Raw genomic sequence first — 24,844 nt, forward strand, 5'->3', positions numbered from 1 at the left:
ATAGCTTTTCAAGAATTAAAGATTTCACTCACTAGTAATGAACTGTTAGCTTATCCAAAGTTTGATTGACCATCTCTAGTAACCACTGACACGAGCAGTATAGCTACTGGGGGAGTGATTTCTCAAGTTGACGATGCAGGGAATGAAAAACCAATTTGTTTTGCATCACGAGCATTAAAAGGGGCAGAGAAGAATTACAGTATTTTCAATAGAGAGGCATTGGCGATTCTATGGATGCTTGAGAGACATCGCTACTTTTTGTTGTTGCATAAAGTCAGAATAAGCGCAGATCATCGCCCATTGAGAGATTTATTCAAGAAGTGGGATTTAACTACTTGCCAGGCTCATTAACTCGAGCAACTGCTAGAGTTTGATATTGTGGGAATTGAACATATAGCAGGGAAAACAAATAAAGTACCTGATGCTCCCTCCAGGAGTGCCATAAAGGGAGTTACAACCCGAGCAGCAAAGAGAGAGGAACAGCGATGAAAGAAACAGTTGCATGCCTCAGAGGCACCTGGTGTAGAAAACGGGAATAACTCGGTAACTCAAGAGTTGGGGAGAGGAAAAGGGGTGTGACTCAAAACAGCTATGAGAACGAGAGCTGATCCTCCAGGGGGGTCAGGAAGCGGATGCCCTGGGAGTGAGAGAAAATGTGTGGTTGGCGTGTGGAAGAGGTGATGAGGGGTCAAAAGTCCAAACCCTGGATTGAACAGGTTAAGGCTTATGTAAGGGGTGCAAGTAACGAGTTTCCCGATTTCCTAACAGTGCCCAAAGATATGTTCTTCCTTGAAGGAGATATCTTATTTTGTAAATATGAGAAGAGACTGGGCGATATCCAATCTTGCGTCGTCCTTCCTCCCTCTTTGGTAGAGAAAGCCATCCACATGGTACATGTAAGTCCCTATGCAGGGCATATAGGTATAGAAAGGTCCCTCAAGAGGTCACGAGATCCTATTGTATGGGCAGGGATGAAAAAAGACATTGTAAAGTTGATCTCCCAGTGCCACATCTGTAATACCATGAAAAACCATAGACATACTATTCTGAAGGCTCGAATGTGGCAAGTGGATCCAATCAAATTTGCCAGAGTACACATTGATGTTGTGGGACCCTTTCCCCCAGGGGACGAGCAATTCAGGTATGTGTGCGTGATGGTGGATGAGTTCACGCAGTATACGCACGTATGCGATGGTGGTTAAACCTGCGATATCAGTTTGCCAGAGCCTTGTGTTCATTCATAGTGAAGTTCTGCTGTCCCCGTAGGTTAGTCAGTGACAATGGATGTGAATTTATTAACAAAGTAATAAAAGACCCAACAAAAATGTTAAACGTAGAACATTTCATGATCGTATCATACCGGCCTTCAGCCAATGGGTTAGTTGAATCCCATAGTAGAGAAGTAACAAATTTTTAGAAATATTTAGTAGCAGACAGTCCAAATCAGTGGGTAGAGATGTTGCCGATGGCAGAACTTGCACTTAATATGGTGTATAACGGCCATAAGAGATACCCTGTATTTCTTAGTGCATGGACAGGACCCTTCATTGCCATATACTGTGATCATGGACCTTGGAACTTTACCACTATATAGTGTTGAACAATACTGGGTGATGTTCTGTAACCTGACCCGAAGAGTGTTTCAGACAACGCAGACATTTTTGTTGAGGCCCAGTGAAAAGTATCAGATGAAATATGATCAGCGATTCCTTACTCAAACATCCAAGATACAAATAGGGTAATAGGGGATGGAATCTATCTGAAAGGGCTGCAAACGAGGAAACATAAACTCAAGTCCACCTACTTAGGACTGTATCTTGTGAAAGAAATTAAAAACAACACCGTGGCACTCCAGCATATTAAAACTGGTGTCCAAGCCAGTACCCCCTTTCCCCAGACCACCTGGCTATCTGGGGAAGGAGACTGAAAATGATGTGCAAGCATGTCTGGGGATCATTAATAGTGCACCCAGTGTATATACAGGCGAAGGTTACAAATATTGGTGTCATGTGCTATTGTGAAAAGAAAACATAACGTGTCTGTGTACTTGCATTCCATGATCTTTTATTTCATTTTTTGTGGTTGATTTTATTCATGTCTATTTGATGTCATTTATTCTTTTTATTCAATTTCTGTGATTTTTACAAAATTATTTTGTCTTGATGATTGACAGTAATTGGTTTTTGCCTTGTTTTGATTATTTGAACTCTAGGTATTTCAATCCAAATTCTAAGAAAGTTGTGTGTGTTAATGTGTGGAGCTAAAAATTGGTATTCCATTGGGCCTATATAATTCTCTTTTTTATTATTAGAAAAAATTAAATAAAATCATAGCAATGTGATGCGTGGAATTCACAACACTGTAAATTGCCATTTGTAACCGTGCAATTTGACCCTTGGCTTGCTAAATTTTAGTTTTTGTTTCTGCATGAATTATTGATAACATATGTCGGGAGGTGGTACTCAAATGGCAGTGCACAAATAGCTGAGAAACCAATTAAAAAAAAAAAATAGTCTTATGAGTCCTGCAAGACGCAGAACTTTTAGGGGGGAGTGGTGAACTGATTTATATAGAAATTCACGTTTGAGATGTAACAGAAAATCTGCTAGTTGCTGTACGTCTTAGTGATCAAAGAGTAACGAACAGATACTGCTCATTCGTTGAACACCATACGATCGTTGGGGTTTGGCATGGGTAATTCAAATGAGTGCCATACGTTGAAGGCCCTTATTGGTTCCTTTCAATTATGAGACCAATCAGCTGAGGTCTATGACCTAAGCAAGTTCAGTTTGAAAAGTTGAAGATTAGTAAGGGTTTAGTGGTCGACAGGTTAGGAAGCGCGTCTGAAAGACAGTGGTGAGCGTGTGTCACCTCAGAGTACCTTCCGACTATAATTGCATAATTAACCCCTAAACGCCGAAGCCCTATTTGCAAAAACGTCTCCCGTATGCTGGCGGCGTTGGGAGCTAGCGCATCAAAGCGGAAAAAAGTTTTTTCAAAAATCACAGCACGCTTAGTTTTTAAGGTTAAGAGTTCATTTTTGGCTCCTTTTTTCTCATTGCCTGAAGTTTAGTATGCAACCATCAGAAATGAAAAAAAATATCATTATCATTTATAAATATTGGAATATATGACAGCGAAAAAAAAAACATATATAATTGTATACAAATCGTGCTGTAAGCAAAACGGTTAAAGCTAATAAATTAATTTTTTTAGTTGTATTGTACACTAAATTGCGATGATTTTGGTATATAACAGATTGTAAAACGATTAAAGCAACACAGAGAAAATATTGTCACAAAATGATGCATGAATTTGTAGCAGTGGACGTAAAAAAAGTTTTTTCAAAATTTACCATAAATCGAAATATTGTGCTAGAGACTTTCCAATTGTTTCAAAATGAAGGAAATTGATTGAATATTACTAGACTGTAAGTTTTTAGCTTACAATTGCATTTTTACCATTTCGATCGAGTTAAAGTTGACCAAAGGTTGATTTTTTCTATTTATCGTTATTTATATGAAAATATTTCAAAAATGGTAAAAGCTAAAAGCATGATTTATTTTTGTTGTATTTTACATGAAATTGCACATTTTGATGTATAACACTCTATGTAACGAATAATATAAAACGGCGAAAAAATTACGACAATGTGACTCAAGAAATGCTAGGATTTTTGCAGAAGCGAAGGAAAAAGTTTTTAAAAATTCACCATAAATCGAAATATTGTGCTGAGACTTTCTGTTTGTTGCAGAATAAAGGTAAATGATTGATTGTTACTAGAATGTAAGAATTTTGGCTTACGATTGCGTTTTTCGAGCATTTCGATTCGAAGTCAAAATTGACCAAATGTTAAAATTTTGTCAGTTATCGTGATTTAAATGAAAATATTTCAAAACTGTCAAAAGCTAAAAAGAATGATTTATTTTTGTTGTATTCTACATGAAATTGTGCACATTTTGATGTATAACACTTTATGTAACGAATAATATAAAATGGTGAAAAAAATTATGACAAGGTGACTCAAGAAATGCCAGGATTTTCAGCGAAGGAAAAGTTTTTTCAAAATTTACGGATGCCCCTCAGGACACCCCGATGCTTCCTAGGGGTCGAAAAGGCACGGGATGTGGTCCTTGGTCGCCTTTCGGTCACACGTGGGCGAACAACACGGCGCTGAGAAGCTGGGTCACTTTGGCTGCTGGGTCCTTCTCCAGCATCCCAGTTTAAAACTCGTCTCACACGCTCACTATCGACAGGCAGTATGCGCCTTTCACGGTCCTGACGGCTTTGAGACATCTCTGCAAACGTTCTGTTGCAGCACAAATACACAAACACTCGCCAAAGTTCTGCAAAACACGGATGCGTCAAAAAATCGCTCTCGCACGGTCCGACGCTGATGCTGTCTGGTATGCGAGAAGGAGGAATTTGCGCATGCGGCGTCTGGGTGACGCTTATAAACAAAACAACAGCTAGATCCGTGAACTCCCAGCATCCCTCAAGGTGCGTGATTTGAAACGTTCCGCAAACTAGGCCTATAATTATTTTTCCGCGAATATTTAAAAAAAGCATTTTTAGTTGACGTATGGTACGTCCACTTGACATCCAACAGACAATTTTCGTCGACGTATGGTACGTCCATTAGGCGTTTAAGGGTTAAGTAGCGTAATATTAGGAACAGGGGCCCTGTGTAACTATTAAAGAAAATACACATGTTAATTGTATCTTATGTGTTTCATTTGTAGTGGTAGAACCTATATATGACCAAAAATCAGGTCGTATTTATATATCCAATTCATGCTTCTTCGGGAATATCCCGATTGGGAATTATCACTAAAGGGGAATTTTTTAAGTGAAATGGATCGGTACTGCTGAGTTTCGATCCTTCGACACAGTACCTTCCAAAGACTCCATTGTCGTATGTAACCCGTTCCAGAAAGTCTGACAAAAACTGAAGCTTAAGAAATAATGTAAATCCCGTTAATCTGTTCCAGACACCCAAAAATATTAACAGAAAATACATTTTATAGAAAGTAACTATAGTTTTACATTCAGAAAATGATGAGAAATGAATATAAATGACTAATGAAGTGGATAAATGAACATTTAACATCACTTACCTTATTGAAGACTTGTTCTATTATGGAAGATGGCGAGGAGGGAAGAGGGAGGAGGAGAGGTTATCATTTGGAAGGGAAATCCCCCTTCATAAGGACTTCAGGTATGAAGGTCCTATCTGGGGTTACTTCCCATCTTTGTTTTTTGCTGGCACTAGAACGTGCTTGAGAGTCGCTGGACCTCTCACATAAAATAGATTTGCCTAAAATGGAACAAGGCATTGTCATTGAGCATGTTGCAGACATGTCTTGCCACAGCTTTGTTAGGTGTCTTTAATCACTGAAGAAGTCACATTATCCTCTCCCACTTCCTCCTCCTCCTCCTCCTCTGATTCCTCATAAGCAGTCTGTTGCTGTTCCACCAGCCATGCGTACACCATTTTCGAACTTTGCTATGAGTTCTGTCTTGAATTCAATGGTTTTTCTCATCTTCTTTATTGAAGAGCTGGCACTCGGAACTTTCTTTGGCTTTCTTGGTGGCTTATTTAGCAGTCACAGTCAAAAAGCACGAAAAACAATGGATTATTATGAAATATTTCAGATGAACACACAGGGTGATGCTCACTCAACGAGAAACAAAGGCAGACTGGATCACGAATGCTTGGGATGCTTTGCGAGGCATGCGATCAGGCAGATGAGTTTGGGATGGAGCATTTTCAACTGTATAATGACTGACCAGACGTACAAAAACTGGGACAAAATGTTAACGAAAAGAAATTGAAAACTGAGGTTTGACTGTGTGTGTGTTTGTGTGTATGTATATATATATATATATATATATATATATATATATATATATATATATATATATATATATATATATATATATATATATATATATATATATATATATATATATATATATATATAAAATTACACTCACACACACACACATATATATACAGGCAGGCCCGGTTTATGATGGGTCCGGCTTATGACGTTCGAGGTTACGATGCTTTTCAAATATATTCATCCCAGTTTACAACGCTTGTTCCAGGGTTACAACGCGTCATACGCTGATCCAGTGGAAGAAATATGGTTCCAAAACGGCAGAATTATCAAAATTTGGAGGTTTTTTTTTATGAAAAACTCAATAAAAATGGTTTACATCATTTTCAAAACACCCAGAGCATTAAAAAGGGATTTTGACAAAGGAAAAATCTATTTCTGAGGGAGGCCCCGTGTCACCTGGTGAAATTCCATTCTTACACGAATTTCTAGGTATAAATATTGCTAAATATACCAGAGAAAAAAGCTTACAGGAATGCTGGAGTTACTACCCCCAGATCGAGCACCTTCGATGAAGATGTCGGTATAACCAAGGGTGAGTGAAGGAATCACAACCACAGAGCCACACTCTATAGACATCCCTATGTCAATATCCCTGAGAAGAGTGAGGGCCGTACCAGCGCCCACGCTCCCCAGCCCGCCACGCTGGGAGACTCCAGCGCCATCTGAACTCATTCCAGACTAGCACCATCCCCAGGCTTGGCATGAGCCAGTAGGGGGGGCGAACCTGTACCTCAAAATATTCTAGGGGGGGTCACCGGGTGACACGGGGCCTCCCTCAGAAATAGATTTTTCCTTTGTCAAAATCCCTTTTCTGAGCTCGGCCCCGTGTCACCCGGTGAAATAGTATCAGAGAATCATGCCAAGACTGCAAAGCTACAACAGAATACAAAAGGTAACTGGAAAGACACACATGCTATGGAAAAATAGATTTAATAAAAATATCTCAACAATGAAAATTGGGCTTAACTATAGGTAAATACTGGTGACATAATACATCTCGCATCAAAAGGGTACAATGAAATAGCAAACTTAACCTAGGAACAAGGTAGAAACACTAACATATAGTACAATAGGGGAAAATAGAAGGCCCCTATAATTCAATAGAATAACCAGTAATTACAAACTTAAACCTAAAAGCAATGAGATACAATTGAAAGACAAAATTATATGAGGTACATGAAGCAAAATAAAAACCGCTTCAGTACCTCTGACTAAATCTAAATCCACAACATATCAAATCCAAATCACAAGGCAAGCAATAATCAGGTATACCAGTATCGAGTATGAGGAGCAAGGCAGCGAGGCATGATCGATCCAGAAAGGCAGGTAGAGAAATAAATGAGGCAGGCGGGCGGGGGGAGGGAAAGGAAAAAGATAAGGATAATGAAGATGAGGAGATGACACTCCCCACAGCCACCGCAGAAAATTTCAGGGCTTCGAGTGATTTAAATAGTGGTTTAAACGCTAGAGGTGATTTCTATCCCATATACTCGGTAAGTTAAGCAAAATTCATATGAAAATAGATAGTAAAGGTAGCCACTGCACGTGAACCTTTGGGACTCAACGAAAGAGTTCCACCCTTTTCCCTGATAAAAAGAGGACCCGACTTATACTGTGGAGTTCTTTGTAGATAAGACTTTAATGTATATAATGGACATAAGGATTGGTCCTAAGGGAGAGACACCACCTTCTAGGGGGACCACCTGTCCTGAGGGTCTTCATTTTTAGCTAGGAACCTATGATCAGGGGAAAGGAGGACTTCTCCAGATGGGATATTAAAGAAATCAACATGATCATCAAGCGAGAGCCGATAGCTTTGAATTCTGGCAACTGAAGCTAAGCTAATCAGAAGTACCTACTATAAGGCTGATTTAGCTACCTCAGTAGTGGCCGGGGCGAGGCATTTTTCAAACAATGATCTAAAGAAAGTAACCGTTAGGTTAGTAGCCACAGTTTGATCTTCAGATGCCTTCAAGAAAGATGTTAGTTCTTTGTTGCTATGCATCATACTTTCTGAGAGTATAATCTCCTTATCAGATTCTAGAAGCAGAGTGTTGGCCGGGGTCAATGTTTGCTCCCTTTTTATGCAAACATTATAAGGTCCGTAAAGCCGGGCATTCTGAATTCTTAAGAAAGCAGACACAGCCTTTGTTTGTACTACTTGGGTCAGACTGGATTTGGGTATCTGATGACACCACAACTTGAGTTCCTGGAGCAGAGGAACCAGTTGCTCTTTGGCCAATAAGGGGCTACTAGAGCTAGATGGCCCTTGAATGACCTGTGTTTGTGCAGTACTCTCAAGAACAAGTTTATTGGGGAAACAAGTACCCCTTCTCCCAACAGTTCCAAACTATGGACATCGTATCTGTGGCAAAGGTCTGAGGGTCCGGTTGGGAGCCACGATCAGGAAGCTTGTAATTGTTCTTTGCAGCGAACAGATCCACCTGGAGCCCTGGAACCCGGCGCAAATTCAATTAAACGATTCCCCGCCCAGAGACCACTCCGCGTCCAACGGAGTAGTCCTGGACAGGGAGACTGCCACTATGTTCCGCACCCCCGATAGATGGGTGGCTGACAAAGGCCAGCCGTGCTTGTTCGCCAGGGAGAAGGTAACTAACACCACCTGGTTAACGCGACCTGATTTGGAGCTGCCCCTTTTGAAGCAACGAACCACCACTGCGCTGCCCAACATCAGCCTGATGTGAAACTGGCTGGCGGGGCGGAGCTTCTTGAGAATTAGAAACACTGCCACAGCTTCCAAGGTGTTTATATGAAACTGTTGGAACATGTAGACCATATTGCTTAGACTTTTTGTTGTGGTGAATAACCTCCCCAGCCGCTTAAAGAAGCGTCTGAGTGTATTACCAGAGCCGGAAGGGGGAATTGAAGTGGAACAGGCTTCGAGAGACCCTGGATGTGGACCACGGGCGGGGTCTACTCTCAAGGATTTGAGGGGATGAGGGACTCTGTCTCTGAAACTGATGTCTTTAAGCTCACTTTTAAGAGCAGGTCTGTCACTGAAGCAAACTTAAGAGGGCCGAAACTCTCTTAAGTCCTGCGGAAGGTTACTTTCAGAGACTTTCTGGTAGAATTAGATTTCCTTCCGCTTGGCAGCGGCGGAAGAGATAACCTGTATACGAGGTTAGGTCCCACTTGATACCCATCCACTGAAACCAAGACTCCAGAGTCAGGCGGGACTTTTCCTTGTTCAATTTGAAAGTTTTTAACGACCCCAAGAACTCGGTCATCTAGAATCACTATTTGCTGGGTCGGAAACTTTCTTGGGGACAGTGAAAGCCTGCCTTGAAACTTGAGGTGCCTCACTTTCTTTATAGCTCATTTATTGAGTAGTTCCGTCACCAAGACCTGTAGGGCTTTTGGAGGAAGGATGGTAAAATCTGGTTATGGGAGGGGGACCCCTGATCCAGTTCCAACCCAGACCTTTGGACACGATATGTGTGTCCAGGGACTGAAGGACCACTGGTCTCTGAACCAGTAAAGGTGTTCACCCACTAACTGGTCTCAGTGAGAGGAAGCAGATTTGCTTCCTCTACTGTGGCCACTTTTCCTCGGGAAGACAGGCTCAGCCCCTGCCTCTGAAGGGGGCTTGACCTCTACCCCCTTGCGTTCCTATTAAGACCGTGAAAAACCCCAATGCCCTCATAGGTAGGGTTGTATGCGGCGAGCAGGAGACACACGAGGTGCAGCAGGGGTTGGGCTGGTTGAACCAGCACATACTGTTGGGGTTGGGCCTTGGAGGTGGATGGTTGGCTCACCGTTGAGAACGGGACTGCCTGAACAACCGCCTGATGTTGGGGTCTCCTGCGTTTCCTGTAACGTTTCCCAGGCCTATTCTGGGAACCGCTAAACTCGGAGGTCTTCCGCTTAAGAGCGGAGATACCCCACCGGGAGCGCAGACTCTGGTTGGTCCTGGTTGCTTCGCCAGGACACCGGAGACTTCATCGTCTGGGAAAGGTTGGTTCCCCAGCAAGAACTCCTCATGAGCCTGTCAGGTTCAAGACGAATGGTGGCATCAGCGAAGATGAACTTACGGCAGTTCATCTTTGCTACCATGAAGTCGAACAGGTCCGACTGAAACCTTGCTAACAGGGATTTAGTCAGAACCTGAAACAATGGTTCCTCTGAAAAGGAGACGGTCGGTCGCTTCTGACAGGCACAGCTAGTTCAAAGACCGACTCAACCGACACCGTGCTTGAACTCAGCCTTCAGGAGAGCTTCCGTAAGCTTGAAGCTGCTCTCTGAACTGGTTTGACGCAATCTGCGTCCAATTTACCGACAGTAAATGTGGACGGAGCGTTCCTCCAGAACTCGTCACCCGGGAAGATTAGAGATGTAGGGTCTAATTCCCGGAGCTGAGGCAAGGGTTTGCCTTCCCAGCAAAGCCTGAGCGGTTGCAATAGCAACTTTGTTCAGACAGGGGTGGGTAGCCTACCACCAAGAGAAAACATATTTAAGTTGCCCTTGAAGGGGGTCAACTCCGTGTCCTCCGCCTGCCACCGGTAAAAGTGCGCAGGAGAACGGATTGCGCCTGATCCCTAGGGAAAGTCACCGTCTCCGTAGGGACCTCAATTGAGCGTACCCAGGCTTCCTCCATCAGCCTAACGAAGCCTGGGTAAGGGGGCAAGAGGTCAGCCGGGAAGAACTCCAGTTCTTCTAGACGCCTGGTACCTAGGCCTTCAATGGTCAAGGTGACTTCATGCTGGACAGCACGAAGAGCAACCCGCCATGGGTTCCTTACGTCAAAAGGAGGGAGGGCAGCGGTGTCGGGGAACTGATAGTGCACCCCGGCATCACCGGAGCGCGACAAATCAGCGATCAGCTTCTCATGATCTTGAAGCTTCTCAGAAAGCTTATCTAATTTTGTGTCTACCTCCGTGGAGAACCTCTTGAACAATATCCCGCAAACGCCCAGGTCAAATGCAGGCTGGCGAGGGAGGGCTGGACTTGGTCGCCCATCTACTTGCTCCTTTGCCCGGGGTACTCAGTTTGCTCCCGGAAGGCAAAGGGTCAGCACCCTTTGGCTTCGACGGGGGGAAAGGAGAGGCTTTTCGTGAAGACGAGGACTTGTAGCCCTTCGCCTTCAACGACGACTTCAACAGGGACAGTAGACTGAACTCTGTCCCTCAAGATAGCAGGTTTGGTGAAGGCCTGAAAGGAAGAGGATGATGAAGGAGGGGATTAAGGAGGGTGCCCGCCCCACTGCCTCACTTACCTCAATACCTACCCCTGGTCCTGCTCGGTGACCATCGGCTCGAGATCCAGGTCGAGCGCAGCGGCGACTCTGTAATCCCCCGAGTGTAGGGGTCCTTGCAAGGGCTGGGTCGTGGCCCGGATCTGGTCGATGATAGGTGCGGCCACATCAGAAGGTACGGCCGCAGTGATCCGGGCGCTGGGATAAAGCAGGTTCCTCAGCTTTTCATTGAGGATATAGGGTTTCCCCGATGGGACATTCCTCCCGAACCCAGCTACCCAAGCGCGGAGAGACCCCAAGGCCTCTTTCTTGAAGGACGCGTCAACCTGAAAGGGGGCAGAGTGTCAAAGAAGGGCTAATACCGTGTTTATATAAGAGCCAAATGTGACCAAATAACAAACTGACTAATGTGGTAAAGCGGAAGTAATTAGCTTACCGACTCGTCCTGGAGACATCCATACGATGCGAAGCAAACCTCACAGCCGTCCGGATGCCAGACGATCAAGTCATCAAGCCGGACTGCACAGCCAGCATGAGTCTGGCACACCACATGCCCGTAGGGTTGGTGGAGGATTGTGGCACATCCGGGCTCCTCACAACGAACAGTCTGTAAGTGTGAAAAGTACATGAATCTACCACTCTAAGAAACTTAAACTATGTAGGGATAAGTATTTTCATACCATGCTACCGGAGAACTCCGGTGGAATGAAAAACCCCGTCAGAGACGGACCTACTAAGCAAAGAAACTTAAAGTAAACAAATCAACCCGACGGCGCGGTTAAGCGCCGGGGGACAGTAACAAACATATGGTAAGCATCACCTCCCGACTGCCGGAATTTTCCGGCGGAACGAGAGAGATGAATCAACGGGACTCTCACCACCAGGAACGCCAGTAATAAAAACGGCGGAACCTAAGGGAAGGATCACCGGACTAAAATAAAATTAAAGTAAAATCTCAACCCGACGGGCGGGGTTAAGCTACCGAGGGAGCAGTAACAAACACATGGTAGCGAAAAATCTCCCGACTGCGGAATACTCCGGCGGAACGAGAGTTGAATCAACGGACCCTTACCACAAGGAATGCCAGAAATAAAAACGGCGGAACCCAAGGGAAGGATCACCGGACTCTGATATAATATTAAAGAAATCAAACATATAACAACCCGGACGGGCGGGGTTAAGCCGCCTGGGACCAGCAACAGTCATATATCAACCCGACGTGGGGGGTTAAGCCGTCGGGGACCAGCAACAAACATATGGTAAACAGAAAACCTCCCGACTGCCGGAATACTCCAGCGGAACGAGAGAGTTGAATCAACAGGACCCTCACCACCAGGACCGCCAGTAATGAAACCGGCGGAACCCAAGGGAAGGATCACCGGACTCTGATATAAGATTAAAGCAAACATATCAACCCGACGGCGGGGTTAAGCCGCCGGGGACCAGTAACAAGTGTATACACATAGAGGGTGGTAAAGAAACTAGTTAACAACGCTACTATGAGGTAGAGTCCCCCGAAGTCCGGTACCATTACTACCGGAGATCCCAAGCCTCTATCGCTAGAGTACACAAGAAGGAAGAGGCAGAACACAACTGGACCCACATGGGCAGGTGTACGCGCCAATCAATTCCGACTAGAATGACCCAGACGCCGAGGCGAATGCGGGAGGCAAAGGGAGGACCGGGGGTGATGGGAGGGGGAAGGATAACCCTGAAAATGTTCGAAGACCCACTCGATCCGAGGAGAGCGGGTAAACGAAACATAAAGTCAAGACGGTTGTCACCAGGAACCATCCCTGGGAGGGAGCGAATCCCTCCACCAGGGAGGACCCAAGCACTCGGGGAGAACATCGGGGACCGATGTCACACCATGAGAGATGACAAGGAATTGACTTAGGGTAGGCTAGGGAAGGGGGAAAAGCTATGGAAACAGTAAAGGTGCTTGACGACATGGTGAAATAAAGGCAAATCACGCCAAAAAAACACAAGCCACAAACAAATCTGCGATCAAAACGAGTGCTAGAAATGGAATGAGTTCAGATGGCGCTGGAGTCCCCGCGTGGCGGGCTGGGGAGAATGGGCGCTGGTACGGCCCCTCACTCTTCTCGGGGATATTGACATAGGGATGTCTATAGAGTGTGGCTCTGTGGTTGTGATTCCTTCACTCACCCTTGGTTATACCGACATCTTCATCGAAGGTGCTCGATCGGGGGGTAGTAACTCCAGCATTCCTGTAAGCTTTTTTCTCTGGTATATTTAGCAATATTTATACCTAGAAATTCGTGTAAGAATGGAATTTCACCGGGTGACACGGGGCCGAGCTCAGAAAGTAAGGTTTTCTTAGGGTTTTTGACGATTTTCGACAATTTTTTTACGGTTTGTGATGTTTCGCTTACGATGCGGCGTAAGAAAAGAACCCCATTGTAAACCTAAGACTGCCTGTATATATATATATATATATATATATATATATATATATATATATATATATATATATATATATATATATATATATATATATATATATATATATATATATATATATATATATATATATATATATATATATATCATATATATATATATATATATATATATATATATATATATATATATATATATATATATATATATATATATATATATATATATATATATATATATATATATATATATATAATATGTATATAATATGCATACAGTTAGTGCTCAAGTTACGATAATTTGACTTTAGCAAAATGCCTTTGAGACATGCCTCTTTCTTGTCATAATTGTTTTTGCAAAATGTTTATCAAAAGCAACTAGGAAATTAAGATTACTCTCGGGACCAGGTTTTAGAGCGAATGAAACTCCAAGATTTAAAACTGTCTGTTCTTCTGTAGTGAGGGGATGATTAGAGAGATTCAGCACATTATTGGGAAGGCCAAGATTATTCCATACGCTGTCTCAAAGGCATTTTGCTAAATGTCTTGGAGCAAAATAACAACAAAAATTCGCTCCCGAAAAGATTCCAAAATGCATTAGTTAGTTTAAGGAAAAGGGGGGATATCATCATCACAAAATCTGACAAAGACAGGAAAATAGTTCTGTTAGACAAGGAGACATACATCAATAAAGTTCAAGAACTTCTAAACGATCGGAGACCTATGACAAATTAACGAAAGATCCCACAACAAATATTGCTGCTCAATTTAACAAATCAGTCAGAACCATAGGGGCAATAAAAAGACATAGAATTACTAGAGACATTCAAGGTAATCAACCCCTCTCTCCCCTATTTTTACGGCCTCCCAAAAACACATAAAGATGGGATTCCTTTACGCCCCATAATATCTAGCAGGGGCTCTTTCATGTACAAATTATCAAAATGGCTCGCAGACTTGTTATCACCCTTTCTAGGAACCTTCTCATCCTCCCACGTCAAACATGCAGAGGATTTCATACAAAAATTTAATAGTTTAAACATCCCCTCAAACAACATCAAATTGCTCAGCCTAGACGTCGAGTCATTATTTACCAAAGTCCCGATTGCCGACGTGTTGTCTTTCTTAGAGAGAGGAAGTTACAACCATGTGAAGACCATTTTCCTCTTGGCATAGATAAAACTTTAAAACTTATCAACCTCTGTGTAACTAACAACGTGTTTTCTTTCAATGGTAATTTTTACAAACAAAAATTTGGCTGTAGCATGGAAGTCCCCTATCACCCCTTCTAGCAAACTTGTACATGGAATATTTTGAAACAGAACTTTATGTCGTCTATCAAACCCCATAATATGATCTGGCTTAGATACGTAGATGATATCTTTACTTTCTGGGACAATAGCTGGGGGGACTTTAATGAATTTTTTAATAGGCTAAATTCGCTAGTTCCGACCATAAAATTTAAAACAGAATGGGAAAAGGACGGAAAACTGCCGTTCCTAGATGTACTGATCATAAGAAAACAGAACAGGTATGCATTTACAGTATATAGAAAACCCACCTTCGCTGTCTCCTACATTCATTTCTTCAGCTACCACAACGTCTCCGTAAAAATCATGGTAGGGTGCAACTTATTCCTCAGAGGACTTAGGATATGTTCAAATGAGTACCTGGATAAAAGAATTTAACACGATCCGCCAACACCTAACGCAACTGCTATATCCACCACACTTTATCGAGAGGGCTATTAACAAAGCAAATAAAATATACTATAAAGGTCCCACTCACAACAGACAAATAGATTTCAACAACAAAATAAAGCTTCTGTACGATGAAAACATCCAAAAGGCGCCGAACAACTCAGGCCTAACAATCCTTTTCATTTTCCATTATCCCAAATCCATCGGGAGTTCGCTCGTTAACGTATACTTAAATAACAAAAGGGAAGAAGCCGGAGTTTACAAGATACCGTGTAGTAATTGTCAGGACATCTACGTAGGCGAGACAGGTAGATCGCTCTCGCAAAGAATAACAGAGCACAAAAGATCAGTACGTTACGCTTCGGAGAGTTCGGGAATTTTCCTACATATCAGAAATACAGGGCATGTCATTAACTGGAGTGGGGCGGAGTTGGTTTTCAAAAGTAGCTGTTCGTACAAAAGAAGGATGCTGGAATCTGCTATCATCAATCAAACCAACAATATGAACCTGTCAGGAGGACATTGGAAATCGGATAACATCGACACCTTAATCCTCAAACCCCTCATGAAGAAGATGACCCAAGAAACGCGACCGCCAGATCCATCGCCAAACGGGAGCTAATGAGGCCAAAAACCACTAGGGAATTTGGTCATTCTCCTCCTTAAGAAACGCCACCTCCATAACATCGGAGGCCTAGGGCCACACCTTTATGTTTTTGTATATATACCATTGTAACTTTCCACCTGTCCATATTCTACCAGTGAACAGGGGCACAGAAGCTAGTGCCCGAAATATATGGTTTCAACGTTTAAATACTGTTTTATGGGCCTTCTTATATTCATATTACACTGTAGTATTACAGGAAAAGACATTCATATATATATACACACACATACACAGGCAGTCCCTGCTCTTACTGGCGGCATCGGTTACAGTTCTTGGCTAGTGACGTTGTTAACCAGATTTTCAACACCAATCTCCGGTTAACGGCACTGTTAAGTGGGGATTTCGGCGTGATCTCTGGTTAACAGTGCCGTTAAGTGGGGATTTCAGCACCACTCTCCAGTTAACAGCGCCAATATCCAGTTAACGTTGCCGTTAAGTGGGGTTTTCGGTGCTATTATCGCCAATTTTCGGTTAGCAGCGCTCAGCCTGGGACGGAACGCCTGCCGTTAACTGGGGACTGCCTGTGTTTGTGTGTGTATATATATATAATATATATATATACTTACTGTATTTAGTGAAGTAATGGTGCCTCAGGGTTTCTAACACAATATATAGGTAGAGCAGGGGTTGAAATAGTGATATTCAATATAACATTAACATTTATGTTGATGGCCTTTGGTTTTGACACTGAAAATATACAGTTTAGTGGCATCTCAGCTTAATGGGCAGGTGGGATTTGATCTTCTGGATAAGTAATGAAATGTGTTAAGAAATGAAGATGCACATACAGACCACTCAATACCCTGGGGCCAACTCCCATAGGTTATAGCGTACAGGAATTCGATATGTAAAGTAATTAATTGCCAGTCCTGTCAAGTATTTTGTAATTATCATTCATTTTAAAATACTATGCTAATTATTCAGTTTCAGAGAGATAATGAGAAAAAATTGCTTCTGAAAATACATACAATATAAAACTGTACAGTTTAGTCTAATAAGAATGTACTGGAATTCAAAACTTCTGCTTACTTATAAAGTACTTACAAGATATGTACAATACACAACACTTCTACAATATAGAGGATATAGTACCACCTTTGTGTCGTTTTTATCAAGTCACAAGGCACAGCTCGCTTTGTACTCTCTCTCTCTCTCTCTCTCTCTCTCTCTCTCTCTCTCTCTCTCTCTCTCTCTCTCTCTCTCTCTCTCTCTCTCTCTCTCTCTCTCTCAGTATAGTTTACCATAAGGCAGCGATTGTGTGTACGTATGCACATATGCAAGCATAACACTACATTACAGTAAACCCCCCGTATTCGCGTTCTCATGGTTCGCGGACTCACCATTCACGAGTTTCTCTGTGGAACATATCTAGCCATCATTCGCAGAAAATTCGCCCATTCGTGGTATTTTTCATTGAGAAATATTCACTAATTACTGTATTTTTATATAATTTTCATGAATAAATACACTTTTTGTGATAAAACTATTAAAATACTCAGGTATAAGCATTTTTACAGGGTTTTTCTTGGTTTAAGCTATCAAAATGGGCAGTTCTAAGTGTTTTTAGAGGGGTTTTATGCATTCGCGGATTTGACCTATTTGCGGGGGTGTGTGGGACGCATCCTTCGCGAATATGGGGTTTCACTGTACATATTAAGTGCAGTACTGTACTGCGTTAAATAAGTGTCAATATGAAAAATATAGTACCAAAGAGAGAAGGGGCCAGATGCCACAGTATGTGAATGTTGTGTAATGTGATGTGATGTTTGTGTACATATACACACACACACACCCATTCACAGACTGAAAAATATATGTATGTAACAATACATTATTGCATCAATTACAGCTGTGTACTGTGCTGAATTAATGTCAGTACAAATACTATACAAAAAAGAGAGAGAGAGAGAGAGAGAGAGAGAGAGAGAGAGAGAGAGACAGAGAGAGAGAGAGTCACCTTAGTATGTGCACAGTGTTTCATATTCTGATGCTTGTCTTAGCTTGAAGATAAAATAGAAACAACAATGCATTAAGTAAAGTATATATCAATCAAAATACTAAACTATATTGATAATGTACCATACAGTAAATTTTGTCTAGTCAAACCTTGAAGACAACAATTGAAGCATATTGAGGCCTAGTTGGGCTTGTGGTTACCCAAGACAGTTTAGTTTATATGAGAATTGTTGAATTTTATTGGTGTGTAATGGAGTAAACAGCTATGTTTCAAACTCAAGGGGTTTGGATGTGGTAGACTGAGTAATTGCACTTTAATTAACCAAAAATCTTAAGAATTTCAGAGCATGTACTCACACAAACAAGGAGCACAGCACAATTTTTAAAAATTCCATGCGTCTCAGTCATCATTAATAATCAGGTTTATCTTTTCATATATTATACTTTGGGGTCTTCAGCCAATTTCTGATCACTCCACAATCTTCCACATAACCCAATAGCTCTAAGAGGACATTGTCTGTACTTTTACATACAATTTGAACAGTGTTATACTGTGTGTGTTTTTATTCTCATAAGGAACTTTCAATCACTGAGCTAACATCTACATTCTAGAAGAAACCACAGGGAAATATTCCAAGCTTTTTATATTGAAAACTAAGGACATGATGGAAGAGAGTACAGTATAGTTATTTATTGGTTAGTGCTCAATCATTTTAAATAGATTCTGGTTGAGATGTACCACATTAATTCCACCTCACCTTGGTAAAGGCTGTGATATCTAGGGTGTAAGGGAGACACAACAAAATTAGGCATTCACTATATCCATGTTTAGAAGATGAAGTCTTTTTCCTTTATACCTTTTATGCCAGCTGTGTAAGATTATTCAAAGTTTTAGATGGTCATCATTCTTTTTCAGATCTCAAAAAAGAACTTAGATACCTGGATGCTTCATCTTGTAAAAAATAGAGACATGGATTGCTTTATTACAAACCTGTTATAAATAACTAAGGTGCCCACCTCATAAGGTCCATGCACTTTCAACAGGTCTCAGTAGTAGTGGACCTGTTAACGTGAGAAATTAATTTCTTCTTTCATTGAACACTTCAGCTAGGATTGAACTAACAGTAGTCCAAATAAAGTCGACAGCTCCTTAAGTCAAGATCAGGTACTAAATGCAGACTTTTCAGTGACTTCCTACCGGGTCCAGTACATTGCTTGGGAATCAGTGCCCTCCTGCCAAGCAGCCATGTGGCAATAGTAAAATTAGGTACTGTGTAGATTTATGTTTTAAAAATTTAAATGTATAATTTTTACTCAGACTGCCTTCTTTCCCTTCTCTTTTATTATGTCGAAGCATATGGGACTTCTCACCTATTAGTTAATTACTGCACAGTTATGTCTTTTAAAATTGTAACTTGACCATCAGTATAATGCCTTTCACCAAGGACTTCTGTTAATACTGTAGTAAGAATATTGAGTTTGTGAAACAATTATTTTGGAAACTGTACATTAATTAAAATTTTGTTATGTAGGTAGCAGGAGATTTGTGCTATGACTAATTGTCACTTGCTAGCATATATAAAAGTTGTAATTGAGTTTTTTTTTTTCAGGTATGACAAAAAGCCACTGTTCCGTTACTCAGGATGCCACCATTATGATGCGTCAGCTTTTAATGTGGCATTAGGAGTCATGTTTTCCTATGATACACGGCCATACCTCGCTGCATCCTCTCCCTTCATTAGAGTTTCACGGAAGCAAAGTGCTGAAGCTGATAATTTGGCTGGTGAAGGTAGGACAAATAATTCAGTAAGAGAAAGTATAAAAAGAGATCATATTGGCATTTTTGATCCAGACTCTGTTGGTCCATCACTGAGAAATAGTTTGAATAATCTCATGCCCACCCGCAAAGACACAATTCACTTTGACACTAAGGAGGAGCAAGAAGTGAACTTTGTGGGTAATGGTAAAGTTAAAATCTTTAAATCACCTAAACCAACGTATGACTCAGATAGCAAAAATGAACATTGACGTGAATTTCACCCTGGTGAGGGTTCTGCTTATTTTCTTGCATTATTGCATCTGCTTGTTATGTTCCCAGAAGTGTTCCCACTGCAGTAAGATTTTACTGTTCAAAGGATGTGGAATGTTTTCAAGGAGAATTCAGGTTACTTTCATGCCACAAGAATGAGTTTTACTCATCTTAGAAATATTACCTTGGTGCTTATTGTTTTTGAAAGTTATGAAAAGTTAGTATAACAGAAATCCTAGTACATATACAAAAAAGTGGCCAGTCTGTGGAAAGTGTTAGAGGCTAGAACTCTGTAATGAGAGCTTCTTTTCAAAGTCAGAAATGTCATCTTCATGAGCCAAGTGCATGCTTAGTGTACTTAAAAAAGCAAATTAATTGTCGTAAGTTTTCATAAACTATGGGTGTTAAGGGTTTAGGAAACAGGTGTTGGAGAATTATACATCTCATTATGAAGTTACATTAACATGAGGCAAAATTATTTAATAAACACCTTGGTGATGATTGCTTTACTATTGTATACATACACATTACTCAAAATGGAAGAATTTAGAGTAAAAGATAAATACTGTAAGCCAAAGAGATAGATCAGACAAAAACAAATCTGGGTATTATGTATAAGAAAAGTGGACAGCAGAGGTTGAAGGAAGTTCAGTAAGCCATTATCAAAGACAAAAAATGAACTGGAAAAGTATAATTTGCAATTATAGATAATAAACTTTGCTTCACTGCTGTGAACATGTTGTGCAAAATAATGAATGTGTGGATACATATTGGAAATATTAGATTGTGTAGAAAGCTGTCTAGTTTTATTTTTCAGGATTTTATAATTATATATGCAGGATGCACTGCTGTAAGCATGGAGGCAAAATGTGCTCTTTGATATAGCTTACATAGAATTAATTATACTCGAGTACATTATTGTAAAGCAGAAGGAAATATGTTGACTGTTACTATACATTGCTTTTATATGGGCTACATACCTTCCTCTCCCCAAGAGGATTGTGATATTGTTGTTAGAAGACAAAGCCTATGCTCTACTGCTCATGATAGAGCACTAGTAAAATTTTATTTTTATAATGGGTTGCTTGTAATGCAAGCATAACTAGCATCTTGGTTTTGTTACATGGAACACTGAAGAGGATAGGGACAGTTTCATTAATGGATGTCCATCTTAAGGCATGTTAGAAATTTACCTTAGAAGAAATATACAGCATTTTTTTATCATTTTCTTCTGCTAGGAGCTTCAGCTTAATTTAGTCAGTACCATAAACAAAAATATATTATTTTTATTTAGAATATCTAATAACTTGTGGTTATATTACCTATGGTATCAGATAAGTTGCGTGTTTAAGCACTTTATAAAGCTGTAAGTAATAAGTTTTATTGCTTTGGAATTAGATATAGTGTACATAAAATGCTGTATAGTTGTAATAAGTTTATATGAATTACCAGTCTATTACTTTTTATACTTTTACTAATGACATTATTGAATGAAGAGGTAGTTTAGAGATTGGTCAGGTCAGCTATGTCTTTTCTTCTTTTCCTTGTGTACAGATAGCCCATTATTCTTAAAAGCCAGACCAGAGCATATCAGGCCTTTTTTCTTCCTTTGTGTGCATCACAGTGCTTAAAAAAAATGGTGATGTTGGAGGTGAGGGTATTATTGAAAGGCATTATTGTAGTTCTATGGTCAGAAATTATGGACAGAAGTGCTTTCAACCAATGACAGATTTTAACAATAACAGCAGCAAAGGCGCATCACCATTAGCTGGAGTGTGGACTGAGATGGGATTACTCAAAATTTTGCAGTTTATCAGAACTCAGCCAAGGGAGATGAGGAATATTCTGAGGACAAAAATTAACTTCGTAGAAGAAATCTAGAAGTGTGGTTGAGAATGAACAAACATTGAAGTAATCATAACAAGGAAAGCAGGCTATCAGTTGACGTAACATTAAAACCAGTCACAACCAAGACATTCTAGTCATCCAGCTATTGATCACAATTAGAATGGAGGTAAGAACACTGATGAGCATGGTTAATGACATGCTCTCTGGCTAGTCATTCATTAGTCTGGCAGTTGCAAATCATGCCAAGCAGATATAGTACCAACTGGTAGCAAACAGATGGGGATCTAATTATTTAAGCCTTTACCAGTTTTTAGCTATCAAGTAATATATATTTGTTATTGGTCAGAACATACCATTTAAATAGATACTAAGGAACTAGAAAATTCTTTGTGACAATGAACATGCCCTAAGCTACAACCGCGGTCTGACAATAATGCTCATTGAATGGGATGGAAGGAGCCAGCCCAGAAGTCTGTTTTCTTTAGACAAGAAATGCAATGCTTAGCAACAAATGTTATAAAAGGAAATGACATTAATAGTGATCTTCATCAGACAACAATTTAGTTTTAATTTGGACTCATGAAGGTAGCACCAATTTAAGTGGCATGACCCAAATAGCCTGCCATTGGGTATTCTTATAGCAGATCCAGTGCCAGAGGTGTCATTATTCATGGATGCCTCCATGTAGGGTTGGGGCTTCAATGGTTGACATGAAAATGTCAAGGACATATTTCTACTAAGCAAGGTACTGTATTGAAATATCATGAGGATAGAGGGAATGTTAATCTGGACATATTTATACTAAGCAAGGTACTGTATTGAAATATCATGAGGATAGAGGGAATGTTAATCTGGAACTACAGCAAGAAGTCCTTTTAAGGTCCTCAGTTTGGAAAGATACAGTTATTCATGTCAAATAAGTTAACCGTTGTCATATATCCAAGGAACCGAGGTGGAGACCCAATGTATGATTTGGGTCAGGATCCACTACTGGGCTGAGGAGAAGAGTATCCAGTTGGTTCATAGAAATGTTCCAGGGAGGAATGACTTGATAAAGTAAAATATAACATGTTCTTTATAGGTTTGGGTGTTCGATAATAAGTGTTTGTTGATAAAATTGTCAAGTCTAAGCTATGGTAGGTTCTCTGTGATACCAATAATAAACCCCTTATTACCAGTTTAGGTAGTGAAATTTTAAGTATGACTCAGTAAATGATACTATTGAGTATGACTCAGTAAATGATACTATTGTACAGCATTATTGTATTGCTTTACTTTTCAGTGTATTGTGGAAGGTTATTTTTCATGAGGATTCAGGGTTTGGAGATTTTTGCAATTGTATCTAATGATTCTTATTTGCATACTGATCACAGACATAGAATTTTAATTTGATGTTTAGCTATACAAAGATGTATACAGGCAACACAGGAGATTATTAAAACAATCACATACACCACTTCCACAACCAATTAACCTACAGTCCCAGCTTGTTTCACTCTCATATGGCTAAATCACACCTCATAAACATTATTTTTAGTCTAGTCTATGAGTTAATGGAAGTCCCTACTGTATCATTATTATGAAGTATTTTATTGAGACCTCTTGATTGACAATTTTGGATTCTTGGGCTTACTCAAAGGATTTTTCCCAAATGAAAGGGAAAATTAGAGCAAGATAAAACTGGAGAGCTAGGTTGAAATAGATTAGAGAGAAAGGATAAAAATTAAAATATTGGAAGCTTTGCATCAGGGGCCAAAGGATCTTGGGGAGAGTTTTCTGTTACGTAGTTTGCATAGTGCATTCTTTGGGTGGGATCAGACAAGTTTCACTATACGCTAATATCCAGTAATAGAGGTAAGTTAACAGCAGGATTTACTATGTTGAATTCCATGTATGGATACCTGCCTAATATTCCATCAGAATAGTTATGTTTTCTTGACATTTACAAAGAGCCCTGAGGAGCTGCCCTAGTAGGCATGTTTGTAACTGTCATTAACAACAAGTTTATTTACTGCTGCTCTGCTTTCAGATATGACAGCATCAAAGATTGTGCACTTTATGCATCAGTAGGATGATTTACAGGTTTGCTTTCATCTGCTTATGTGTTTGAGGACAGCAATCATCAAGGAGCAAAGTTAACATTACCATTTTAGCTTCGGCAGTATTGATATGCTGCTCTTGCTAGTATCAATAAAACTGGTTCTTCTACAGCCTCCATATATTAAACTATTATACCAGTGGAGTATTCATTTTTCTTCAGGACTTAAGGTCACTCCTTTTGCAGCTGTTAGCAGCTGCATCTTTACCAAGTGAAGTGGGACATTTACTGTAGTTGATGCCAGTGAAGGGTTACATCTCCACTTTGTATTTAATCTCAGTGTTTAGCAGATTTCTTATATACAGTACAGTCAAGCAGAAAAGGATATCTGCCTGTGTCATCAAAGGACTACAAGTCAGCAATTTCATGAATATTGCTAACTAAAGAGCAAAGTCTCTTAAATTTGCCAGGTACTAAAAGAACTTTTTAAATTTTGAGGGAAAACTCTTGGTACTTTAAACAACTGTTTTTTGTTGACATTAATATTTTGTAGATGGGTAAGTGAACTCGGTTGATTGCTAATTGAGTAATGGCCCTTTATGGATTCTTGGCAGAACCCAATGAAGATAGCTGTGCTCCCTACTGCAGTACCTTCATGTGAAGAACTTAAGGGTTAGAGAAAGGATGTCCCCTCTATGGGCACTTTTGCTGTAATTGGAGAAGTGTAGATCCTACAGACCTACATTCTCTCTTTGTTTTTATGCATGTCAGTGTTGGTTCCACATAAAGTGATCTCTAGAAACACCATCTCATTCATGACGAGGGAGTTGATATCCAAGGTGTGAAGATATGCCCCAAAATAAATTCAAGTACTCACCAAGGTAATACTGTAATTTATGAGGTAAAAGTCTTCTTCAAACTTGTTATTAGATTTTTTAAAAACAATATTAATTTTTCATACAAACCATTACAGGGGTTCTGTTCTGAAAATCACGATTACCGAAAATCAGAAATTTTTGCCACTTATCAGGTCTGATAACCGGAGATTGGTGCCTCTGTAGCCGA

The 24,844-nt window shown here is 40.4% G+C and overlaps 1 protein-coding gene across 1 annotated transcript in view; it reads left to right on the top strand.

Moving 5' to 3' along the window:
- Nucleotides 1–20,036, top strand: part of LOC136846471 (uncharacterized) — a 152,043-nt gene extending 132,007 nt beyond the window's left edge. The window contains exon 7 of the mRNA XM_067117276.1: nt 19,475–20,036. Within this exon, the coding sequence (XP_066973377.1) occupies nt 19,475–19,892 (418 nt within the window). The 3' untranslated portion in view covers nt 19,893–20,036. The remainder of the gene's footprint in view (nt 1–19,474) is intronic.
- The last annotated feature ends 4,808 nt before the right edge of the window (nt 20,037–24,844 follow it).

Source organism: Macrobrachium rosenbergii, chromosome 15 (genome assembly GCF_040412425.1).
Source record: "Macrobrachium rosenbergii isolate ZJJX-2024 chromosome 15, ASM4041242v1, whole genome shotgun sequence".
In the NCBI taxonomy this organism is placed as follows: Eukaryota; Metazoa; Arthropoda; class Malacostraca; order Decapoda; family Palaemonidae; genus Macrobrachium; species Macrobrachium rosenbergii.